General features: G+C 35.8%; 1 protein-coding gene across 1 annotated transcript in view; it reads left to right on the top strand.

The window, feature by feature from the left end:
* Positions 1-12600, top strand: part of LOC139146245 (RIMS-binding protein 2-like) — a 157412-nt gene that overhangs the window by 112868 nt on the left and 31944 nt on the right. Inside the window, exons 13-15 of the mRNA XM_070717653.1 lie at positions 869-961; positions 2294-2467; positions 4411-4505. Coding sequence (XP_070573754.1) covers positions 869-961; positions 2294-2467; positions 4411-4505 — 362 coding nt within the window. The remainder of the gene's footprint in view (positions 1-868; positions 962-2293; positions 2468-4410; positions 4506-12600) is intronic.

Below are 12600 nucleotides of genomic sequence, written 5' to 3'. Positions count from 1 at the left end.
GTTAAATGTTAATAGATTCTCGGTAACATCCAAGTAGTCTACTGGGAGATTTCCAAAAGAAAGTCTATCACTCGATAGTTGCTGTCAGAAAGTGATCAGTTGATCTGTATTACTGGCTGCAGGGCGAAAATGGGATATTTTTTGCAATGATTTACTGTATGTTCCTACACCGTTGCATTTCCTTGTAAAGAAAACTGGAATTTGCTTTAAAATTGCTAAGAAAAATTCACTGTAGATGTTACTTTTCTCGGTTAATATGCTTTTGCAATCTTGTTCAGAAAAATGTTCATGAGAGACTGACAGATTTTGACTTGAAGAGCTCGTGGATCTCAGCTTACGGTACTTTGAAAATTTGATACCACAGCAATCTCTCAAACAGCGCCCTCACACTACATACTACCCACACCAACCCTTACCTCTAAGCCCAGGTCGAGAATAATAGTGCATATGTAATGAATCTACATTGACAAGATTTTAAAAGGAGTATTCAACTAATGTTCCATTTTGAAAGAACTTTTGATCACAGCCAGCTCAAAGATATTGAAACTTTATGAACCATGTAGTGCATTACAAATGAAAGGTCATCACGCAATGGAAGCTTTCAATACACCATAGCTCCATTTTAATACTGAATTCACTGAATATACACTGCATTACAGCATAGGTGCTGTTTTTCCCAAGCTGTACTGAGGTTGTTGGTAAATTTGACAATCAAAAATATTTTTGATGGAGGGTTTCTAAATAAGTTAAACCAAGAAAAGATTGGTGGATAGTAGAGGGGAATTATTTTTATTGAGTGCATTTTGCCAGTTCTTGGCGAGGGAATAAACCAGTGCTGGGGTAAAATACCTAAAAACATGTATTTCAGGTGGTGAGTTCAATGATGGGTCATGGGTGGAGGATGTCTCTCTCAAAAAAGAGAGACGGAAACAGATGGAGGCTGCCAAGTCTATTGATACAGGTAAGGTCAAGAGGTCAAAAGTCACATGTTCACTGCTGCTGCCAAGTGACGCCTACAAGATTGTCGAGCCAATTATCATATCTATGGGAATGGAAAAACCCTCTTATTGAAGTAAATTTCAATAGTTTTTATAGTATTACTGAAACTAACACACAACTATTCACAAACTCCGATGAAAAAAGAGTTATGTGAACTTCACCTTTTGGTAAGATCTCTTGACCTCTTAAAATCTACACCACATTGCTGTGAGGTGTGACAAACAAAATTAACCAAAAAACAGCTTTGAATAACCACATATTAACACTGAAATGCTAATATGACATAACTTTTACATTTTCAAAACACAAAATGCACCAAAGATTTATTTTTCAAGTCAATTGCAATAACATGTGTGTCTGCAGCAACAGAATACAACACTGCAAAGAACTGGAGCAATCAAACCGGAACACGTCAGCAAATATTTTGTCTTCTCATCAAAACAAATCACTCTGTATCTGACTTGTGTACAACATACCTCTACATGCATTACAAAGCCAGAACTCACAGTCATCTCTCACTATATGTTCTCCAAATAAAACAATCCAGCTATTTCTATGGATACATCAGTATGCGATATTAATTTCCTTCCTTTGCAAAAAGGACTCCAAACATGGTCAGTTCTTTCCAAGATGTAGTCTTTTTACTCAGAGAAATCTCAATACCCTATCAACAACCAACTAGTCCTGTTCTTCACTATCACATTAAAGCAATCTGTGTAATGAAAAATGGAACACCTAGGCTACACATTGTTCAAACATGAGTTAACTTTGGACAAATCTGTACTGTCATAAAAACAGTAAAATTTTGGTTCCAAACAAATTTTTAAATTCAAAATAATTCAATAAATTAATAAATTCAAAATAAATTCAACAGACAATGAAAATTGTTGGTCCTTATAAATCTTCGATGATGAACATCCTGTTTTGTTTTTCGTTTTAATCACAAAAGCTTTTCTATAGCAAGACAATACAAAAGTTTCTAGGAATTTTATGTTTGTGGAATATTTCCTTCAAGAGGATATATTACCTTAAATATAGCATAGAATGTTTTACATGCAGCCTTATGTTTGCCCTGTCAGTGTGGTCTTTCATGAAGTCTGTCATGTTGGTCATATTTGTTGTAACCATGGTTACCATTGTGGTGTCGTCAATATTGTTTCACCATTCCCGGTCACTCCTATCAGCTTTCTCGCGTCCACTGCCTCATCTGTGCATCATTCCTCAACCTACACGCAGTCCTTGTGGCTTGGTATTTTCCGCTGTATGGCTTTTGAATGCACATTTTATTTGGCAGGTTTTGTGGAGGGGGAGGAGGAACCCCTCGGCTTTGCTAACGATGAATGGGAGAGACGTCGTCTTCTGGAGGAGGCAGGCGTCGTTGGCTTAGATGATGATTTGTCTTATAGTGCTGACATACGGCGTCTGACCACGTCAGACACTGAAGACGACACTTTCCCCATGAGCAAAGGTGATTAATTTAACAGCTTGTAGAATGGTGGTGTATCCCGTTGCCTTTGACCGAGTCGTCGGCCATGGCTTGGTGTGTGCAAGTGTTTGTTTGCTTCGCACATTTTCCGTTTAGATTGCATCTCCACATTGGTTGCTGTAACCCACTGCATCACCCATTGGTTGCTATAACCCACCGCACCTTCTCACTATCACTATAACCCATCGCATCCAAGTAGCCTAGTTTAGATACATAAGCTAGTATGCACAAACTGCTGAGGATATTGGACTTAATCTAAACCCATAAGTTTGCATCCATAACGCTGTCACCCCTGTTGCCAGTGAAATGGTTCAACCCTGTCATTGAACATAGTTTGGTCAAACCAAATGACAATGGAAAATAGGGTAAGGCATACCTGGAGAATACTGGGTCCATTTAATACTTTTGTTAATCGTAAATTTTATGTCTCAGGGTGTCTTTCATAGTAAATAATGACATAGAACATGTGAAAGTATCCTCCAGGACAATGGTGAATTAAAATGATTTTTAGCTCAGCAGAAACCCAGTATGCTTCAGTCTTGCCGGGGGTTGTTCACGCTCACCTCAATAGAATCCATTTGCCACTGTTTCAAACATGGAGACGCACACATAGATCGTTTGTCAATCCTGCCAACCTTTAGTCTCATTCCCGTCCATCAAGTCTGCCCATCTCCCTGTTTGAAGATTTGCAGTGATGTGCAGTGTATCCCTTCATCAAAAATATATTGTCTCTTTAATATTTACAGACATTATCCTTTCCTTGTATGGCCATCATTAACCATAAAAACAGATCGAATACCTGTATTGGATATTTTCCATTAGATTTGATTGTTTAAATTCTTGTGAATAATATGCCACGTTCTCTAAATGATAAAGAATGTCTCACTGTGATCTTGATATGGTTCTGTAGAGAGAAAGCAATGATCTTAATTTGTGGGGTGGCAATATATATATATCTGTAACATTGTTTAGTGCCCATGATAAGTACACACACATCCAAAATGTCATCAATAGCACAGTTAATTAATGCAATTAACACTTTTAACATATTGAATGTTTAATTGGTAAATACTAACTACTTCCAGAATAGTACTTGATAATTACAATATACTATTGGTTATGTTCTATACCAGATAATCTCTAGATATATATCTATAGATTTGTCTGTAAACCTCATCTGTGTATGGTATTTATATATACACTGGTGTTGTTCACTGCAAAGTAAAGTCTACATTGTAGCTTAATGATGGAAAGTAAATTCTAACAGTCGTTGAATTGCATGACACACTGTAGAAGAAGCATCAATTGTTTGATAGCATATCAGTGACTATGTAAATTTGCATTATGGATTGTGGGTACATATTTCATTGATCTGTTATCGGTTTACATAGTGCTTTGTTTGAAACGTATCCTGAGGCACTTGAAGACTCTGTCTCAGTGTCAAGAAAAGACACAGGTGTATCTTGAATTACAATGTATCTTGAATGTGGTTTTACAGACAAGCGTGAAGTACCAATGTTTGTTGTTTGAATTTGAAAAGTAGTGGACACTGATTTGAAAGAAAAATGTAGGAAGAAAATTTCTGCAAGAGCTGATCAGAAAATCACATACTATAGTTGCTTACCATGAATGTGATTATAAATGCGCAGACACATCAGCATTGCTGCATGCCATTGAAAAAATATGAAAAGCTAAAAAAATATAAAAAATATGAAAAGCTAAAAAACATGAAAGCAGAAAGCAGATTGTTGAATGAGTGTGTGATTATCCACAATATTACATTTCTTTATTATGATTATGATTTATGAGTTCATCAGTGTATGTTGATTGTTTTAATAATTAGGGTAGATCAAATATCCAAACAACTGAATTTTCTCACCACTGCTAAGTCGAGGCTCATTTTCCAAATGTCTGCTTCATTACAGGTGATGCCCCGTCAACCAAGTCAGACAGAAGTGCCAAGGGTGATAGGTCGAGGTCAAGGTCAAGGTCATCAAAGGATGTGTTGGAAAATGGCAAGGTTTGTCAATAGCCATGCATCATTGCCCATTATGAGTTCTTGTGCAGCCGGCGTGTGTGTACATGAGAATACATCAAAATCTGGTATTCTTTTAGAGCTTGTTGTTTACAAACTCTATCTTGTAATATGTAGCAAGTGTTGGTATATCCAGCTTATTTTGACCATGTACATCAGACAGTTGGCTCTGAAATGTCACCATATCAGTCAGTAGCATTGCGGGAGATGCGTCAAAGTGATGTATGATAGCATTGTGTACATTTTCTTTGCCAAGGGTTCCCACTGCAATTCCAAATTCATTTTGACACCTTTGGTATTGAATAATTTACTCTGTATAAATCATCAGTCAACACCAGTTTGAATGAGTCATTTGACGATTTTGTAATTAAGAATCTGACGTTACCGTCATTAAGTCTGGCAATCAATATTATTGCTCGCATTGATGTTTAAGAAATACGGCGTCTCAGTGCTCTACCTGATGCGGATGGTGAACTCTTGGTACAATGCGAGGGTAATAGAAAAAAAATTGATGAGCGGAAGGCCTGCTAATGAATAAATTAATATCCATGATGAAGGCAATTGTCAGCCATTCACTGTGTCGGAAAGGTATAAATGATGTCAGGGTGATACATTATTCATGAGGATTTCCCCAAGGATGGCTGATAGTATGCGTCTGTGATGGCTATATTTGAACGTACGTTGTCTGCACAGACATTTGTCTGACGCCATCCAGGAGGTTCACTGTTATTTTTATCACTGGGATGATTTTTGCACAGCAACCAGACGATATTTAGCAGTTGTGTTATTTTGTACTGGATCGATGAGACTTCAGATCAGCCCAGAGCTGAGTATACACTGATGCTATCGTAGGGGTTTAGTGAGTATACATGCATTGTGATGGCAGCCATTACTACAATCATCATCTTTCATACTATACTTACCATGCTGCCATCTTTATTTCGTGATTCTCACTGTTCATCGTGATATCCATGCCATTCCTGCAGAATATCAACAACAAGCAATGTCTAGGTATAGAGCAGATTCACTGTCAAAACCAGTGAACTATTTTCAAACCAATATGTCGAAACAGCCCGGGATAATAACTTCCTGTCACTAATGCAGTCCAATTATTTGCAAAAAAATTTATATGCTTTCTGTAATATATGCAGTTATCTGCATAATGCACCCTTATCAAATTGTTGATTTGAGTATGCACTTTGACCTGAGGTCAAATGTCAGAATCAAGGTCACAAAGTTTAGCATGGAATGAATCATACCCCGGCAGTAGATAAAGTCATCATTACAGGCTCATTCTCTCAAAGTTTGCATTTCATATCAAAATCTTTTTTTCCACTAAAATTTCTGGGATTAGTTTTGTACAGCGACAAAGGTAATTTTGATTTTTAAAACAGACTGAAATCACCCAGTACTGAAAGAGCCCTGCGTGGAGAAAATTTATGAGGAGATGTATAAACACTGTTGATAATGCTATCGTGATGAATGATAGATAACCAGGAAATTTTGAATACAGCTATGGGATGTTAAATTGACATCAGGTTTGATAATGAATGTGACAACCTTTGAGGTGAATAATAGCCTGAAAGAGAGTAATTTAACATCATTCACTCAAATAGACACAGACATCATCATTGTCCCATTGAAGGTTTGTCTGATGTCAGTGTTCGAGTTCCAGCAGTGTCCTTGAATGAATTGAAAACAATTATATCATCTTAAATAGGCGGGTACTGCTGAATGCGATTATAATCAAAGTTACAGTGTGATAATATTGAATGGATATCTTTTTAACTCCTGGCTCAAACTGATATGAAATTTATCCAAATTGACATGCTAGTTTGTCAATTTGTTTGTTTACTGTAGATGAATAAGCAAGGTGGAGACAAGATGATAAGTTTTATAAAGATTTCATTCCTCTATGAATTTTATTTCCGTTTTCAGTCATTGACTCATTCTTCACAGGTGTGATAGTCATTATAAATTGCTGTCTATAAATTTTAATGAGCAACTTTGATAAATATTTATTGTTTTGTCGTATGGCTTGATTTATTGACATCTCCTGTGAGATGCAAGTCATCAGGTCTATAGTCTGAGCTATAGGATGTCAAGCATACGGGAACAAAATTATTCATGATTTCAAAAATCATATTCTGGTTTACATGACGTTGTGTACTTTAAAACAAATGTACTATCCATGGGTAAACAAATCGGTATTTTGTTGAAAAAATATATACAGTTGATGCCAGTTTTGCTCAGAATATCTCTGTTTCAGTTCTGTTCAAAGCAATAACCGTGCACATATACAGTTGTACTCGCCTCAAAATTTATTCTGTGATATAAGTTGTAAAAGAAGTCAGCTGCCTCTTGTCCAAAATTTGTAAGTGAAAAAACACTTTCTGAGTTGCCTCTTGGTAATATTCAGTGGTACCCCAGTAATCAACATCTTGAAAATGCAGTGAAATGTTTGCAGAATGACTTGTATCTGACAACAACGCCTGAAACGGTAAAACACCCCCCAGGTTACTCCATTACTTGTGTTCACTCAGTGCCTTATGGGAAGATATCATCATTTACATTTCAGTCTCTTTAAACTAGGGTAGGGCTTCCTTTTAGGAGAAAGTTAATTTCATCTTGAATTCATCCCTGTCCCCAGAACTACTTTTGAATTACAGCTTTCAACGCACTATGTTTGGTTTGTTTTAACCTGTAAAGCGCCAGAATCAAATTTTTTAAGCCCTCATAAAATGTACCCCAGTCAATTTCTCAGATTTTCGCCAAATTTTTGATCAAAAAACCTCAGCCAATAAAATGTGATGCCCATTTGATCCAAAATTATCAAAAAAATTACAGAAAGATTCATAAAAATTGGTAAAATCTTGTACTAAAATTTTGGTGGGAAGAATTACAGCACTCAAATGGTTTACCCATATTCTCCATGATGTCAGCATATGAATAGTTGTATCCAAGGTAACGGTAATGAAGAAGTGATAATCCTGATATGATTGAATAGAAAATTAATTAATATGTTGGACATTTAAAATGCAATGAAAACAAAAAACATACAAAGTTTTCATTTGAGAAGTTAACATATAGAACAATTGAGGCGTGTTTTTCAAGTGTTGCATGTTTTCACCAATTTTTAGCTCCACTGTGTGCAACGCAGGGCTTATCAGATTGGTTGTTGTCCACTGTTGTCCGCTATCTGTCATCAGTCAAAGGCAGTGGCGGCTGTCAATTTATAGCATTCCAAACTTGTCCTCTAAAACAGCTGGTCCAATTTCTTTTAAATTTAATATACAGGTACCTCAGGGTGACCTTTGTGAAGGTTGTATAAAATCATGTCAAACTTTGCATATTTGCACTTGGGGGCAATTTTTACCATTTTTGGACAAAAAATCTTCTCTTTGTTGAAAATATGATAAAACTTACATATTATATTTTTAGGCAATTTTTGTCAGTTTTGGTCAAACAAAAATTTGTCTGGACAGCTGAGCTAAGGTTAAATGTTAATACTCGGGCAAAGTGCGCCACCAATGATGTACGCGGCCAGCAGTCACAGCCGGCACTGATGTATACAAATGGTTACTGGTTAGGCTCTTTCCCATTCCAAAAGATAACCTACAGCATGTTCAGAAATTTGCTGCTGATATTTAATTGTGTCATGTTCATTAGTACTCCCTTAATTGACAAACCAACCCACACCTATCGTCTAAAATATTTAAACTATTACAGCGGAGCTATATCAGCCATCAGGTTGCTTGTTTGTGGTTCTGGACTGCCTAATGAGATGGTGAGGTACCATTCTGGGAAATTTTAAGATTGACAGTAGTAGTAGTAGTATTTTATTGCATTATAAGGCCTCCGGCCCATATGCAAAGGAGTTACAAGTCAAAATTTACATATCAAACAGAAGTTAATAATTTAAAGTGAATTAATTAGATACAATTTGAAATTTCTCACACAGGATTGTTGACATTTAAATTACAAAGAAAATCTTTTCGAATTTGGCAAGCCTTTAAAAGAAAGATGCCCAATTTACGTATAGTTCTCTCATCACGAGAGCGTAATAACTGCTGAAACTTACAAAGGTTTGGATGAATGAAAATATCTTCAGGTATATAAATTGACCTAAACTCATGATACGCAGGGCATTCCAGCAGAAAATGAAATTCGTCTTCAACTTTACCAGAATTGCACACTTCGCAAACCTTTCAGTTGAGATAATCCCATCATGTCTGCCCTTTTCTATATTTAAAGGAAGGCAAGAACATCGGAAACAAGCGATTGTTTGGCGAATTTTAAAATTCAAATTTAAAATTAAATATTTTTCTGGTTCAATAGCACTTTTAAACCCTATATACGTACGCATTTTCGGTCTTTTGATAATATTTCCACTCCATTGTTGTTTACAAACGTCTTTTACTCTGAGTTCGAATTCGCTCAAAAATCTTTCCTTGTTTCCAACTTCCTGCGCCAACCAAACAAAACCAAAACCATACGAGTACAAAATATGTTTTAAAGAAGAAACCCAGTTATGTCTACCTAATAAATCAAGTCGATAAAGCATTACATACGCTTGATGTGGTAATCTTGAACGTGGTAACTCAATTAATCTTAACCAAAATTTTACACATCTTTTCAAAGAAGACACAAAAATTGGTAATCTACCACATTCACCAACTATTGCTTCGCTCGTTGTATTAGGTGGTAAACCCAAAAATAACCTGCACCATTTTCTTTGTATTTGTTCGAGCTTATCAAATTTCTGAAACCCCCAAATTTCTGAAGCGTATAACATGACTGGCAGGATCGTTGAATCAAATAACATAAAATGTGTATGAAAAGAAAACCCCCCAACTTTTTACAGGCGGCAGATAAAACAGACAATGCTTTGTTAGCTTGCTCTGCAAGCGTGCAAACCGCTTTGCCCCATCTATTTCTTGATGACAATATAAGCCCTAAATATTTATAATAAGTTACAACTTCTAAATATCGACCATTTAAAACCCACTTTTCTGAACGTGCTCTATGACCCCCATTCCGGAATACAATAACTTTTGTCTTATTTATATTTACACTCATCTCCCATTTTCTGCAAAATTCCCCTAAAATATTGATCAACCTCTGTAAATTTACAACAGAGTCGGCAAATATTGTGACATCGTCAGCATACAGCAATGCAAATAAATTATAAATATCCTGTGTTAACTGAATTCCAATTTCGCCAGAATTAATCAACATGACGTTCAACTCTTCAATGAAGAAAGTAAATAATACAGGACTTAACATACAACCCTGTCTCACCCCAACTGGACAATCAAAATAATTTGAAAGCTTGGAACCAGACTTAACACACGACTTTACATTGGAGTACATAGAACTTAAGATGTTAAACATTTTACTAGAAATACCAAGATGAAAGAGTTTGTACAAAAGCAGAGAATGATTCACACGGTCAAATGCTTTTGAAAAATCCACAAAGAGACAATAGAATTTACCTCCCCTCACACTCAGATATTTTTGTATTATGGCATGCAAAACAAAAATGTGATCAACCGTGCTGTGGTCTTTACGGAACCCTGCTTGACAATCAGATCTTAATTCGTTGTGCTCAGCCCATGCAGTCAAACGCTCATTTAGAATTGAAGTGAAAATCTTACCGAAAACATTTAAAAGGGAAATGCCCCTATAGTTGCTTACGTCATTTGTGCTGCCGTTTTTAAATAGAGGGATGATAACTCCGATAGCCCATTCTTCCGGAAAATTACCGGATTCAAAAATAGAATTAAATAAAGTATGTAGAAAGGGGATAATAGTATCTGCAGAAATTTAAAAATTCACCAGGAATACCATCGATCCCAGGTGATTTACATGACTTTAACCTTTCAGACTTAGTGAGATTTCTTCTCTCGAAATACTCTTATTCAAAATATCATCTTCTTGTAAACTAACAGAAGAAGTATCAACACTCTGTAAAAACTCTTCTACGGTTTGTGTAAAATTGTTTTCACCAGCCCTGTTATCAGCACACTGCTCATATAAAGATTTGAAATAATCATACCATTCTTGTAAACTTATATTATTCGTATTGTGGCGTCTACGGTTCATACATGATTTTAAAGTAGACCAAATATCTGATGACCCGTCCCTCAATTCCCTAGAGAGATTTTCTTTAACAGCATTTTGATATTCACGTTTTTTGTTGCGACACGTTTCCTTGAAAATTTTCTTTGCTGAAATGTACTCTCTCAAATCCAAATTTGAATGTGTCTTCCTGAATTCTTTTAACTTATTATACAAACGCCGTTTCTGTAAAACGCAAGTATTGTCAAACCAACAAGGTTGATGGCGCTGTCTATCTTTAAATTCTGACGTCACACACTTCATGTCTTTGCCTGCTAATTTCAACGCTTCTATCAAATTATCAATAGATGTATCTATATCAGGAAGACTATCAAAAGAATCTGAGAGGAGATTTCTTACTTGAAATGAAGAAAGATTGTTTAAAAATACATCTCTGAAATTTTCTTTCCATTTAAAACGTACAGTATTTGTTGAATTCTCTTCAGCTGCAGTCTCAACTTGGCTAACATTTGCTGACTCAGCACCCAAAATTTTACATGACAATGGCATGTGGTCTGATTCAATGCGAGAGAGTACTCTGAAATCAGCCAATGCGTCAAATAGGTCAGTGGAAAAAATGACGTAATCAATCACACTTGCACCGGCATATGAAATACTAGTATAATCGCCATCCTTATCCCCACCTGTTCTACCATTCACAATGTGAATACCAGCTCTTTTACACAAATCTATTAACACTTTACCTGCTGGTGTTACAGCTGAGTCCCTAGAATGACGTAACATACAGAATGTGTCTGAAACATAATCTAATTTTCTAACATAGGAACATGTGTAGTTGAGTCATCAACAATAAAATCGTCAAGATGGCCAACTCTTGCATTAAAATCACCTGTTAGAATAACGGATTTGTCTGCGTTTACAGAGCACACGTTTCCTAAAAATTCATCAAGTTTTTCAATCTCTTCACTAGGATTATCAGGACGAAAATAACAGCAACCCAAAAGAACATTATTAACTGAAGAAAAAGGCCCTTTACGAAATTCGAGAAACACGCAATTTTCCACATCACAATGAACTCTAGTAATATTTTCAATGCATTTTTTGACATAAATAGTCACACCACCACTTGGTCTACCTCTTTGTGAAATTCTTACAGCAGGGAAAGAAAAAGAATTGTAGTCAGATAAAAAATTGACATTGTCATCCTTCAAACAAAAAGTTTCAATAAGACAAATTATGTCATAACTTTGAGTTCTGGGAAATAGATATGATGTATTGAAGGAGCCTTTTAGAGAAAAAATGACAACTGATGTACCCAACTGTAATTAAATAGTTCAGCCTGAGTGTATATGAAGAGGGTAAATTTAGGAAAAGCAAACTGAGGATGGTAAACATTTGTTGAAAGTGACTGAGAAACATTCTCTAGACTTTTAAAGCATGGCGTTTCTTTGCTTGATGACAATACCTCAATACTAATGTAGAATGTAAAGTGTTTTTCACATCCCTTTAGTCAAAACAAAATGCGAAATTGAGAAATAATCTACTAATATTTCTTGGAGATAAGGGGTTAATCAGCGAGGTCAAGTTATCAATTATGCATCAATATCGTTGTGGTTCAGAAAATTGCTTTCTTTATTTGTTTACATTTCAAGGCCTTTATTGACTCACAAGAATTCAATTTAAGAAAGTTGATGTGAATGCAAATTGTACATCACTTTTATGGGACATTTTAATCTCATCAACTTTATTGTCATAACACAAGAATTCAACCATTTGCCCTACTGTCAGGTCCCTGAGTTTTCCATAAAATGAACCAACATTTTTGTAAGTTTCTAAATGAATCTCATTTGCATAAAATGTTGACTTCATCCGAAGTAACTGACTGTCACAGAGTCAAGAAATTCATTTACATATTGATTCAGAATTTTGCTATTCTGCGCTTCTTGCTACCATGTCTTGCTGTCTTGTCTTCCGTTATTTTCCTCGGCCCTATGTTGAT

This window comes from Ptychodera flava, chromosome 12 (genome assembly GCF_041260155.1).
Source record: "Ptychodera flava strain L36383 chromosome 12, AS_Pfla_20210202, whole genome shotgun sequence".
In the NCBI taxonomy this organism is placed as follows: Eukaryota; Metazoa; Hemichordata; class Enteropneusta; family Ptychoderidae; genus Ptychodera; species Ptychodera flava.
Note: the sequence above shows the minus strand (reverse complement) of the source record. Positions and strands in the feature narration are given on the sequence as shown.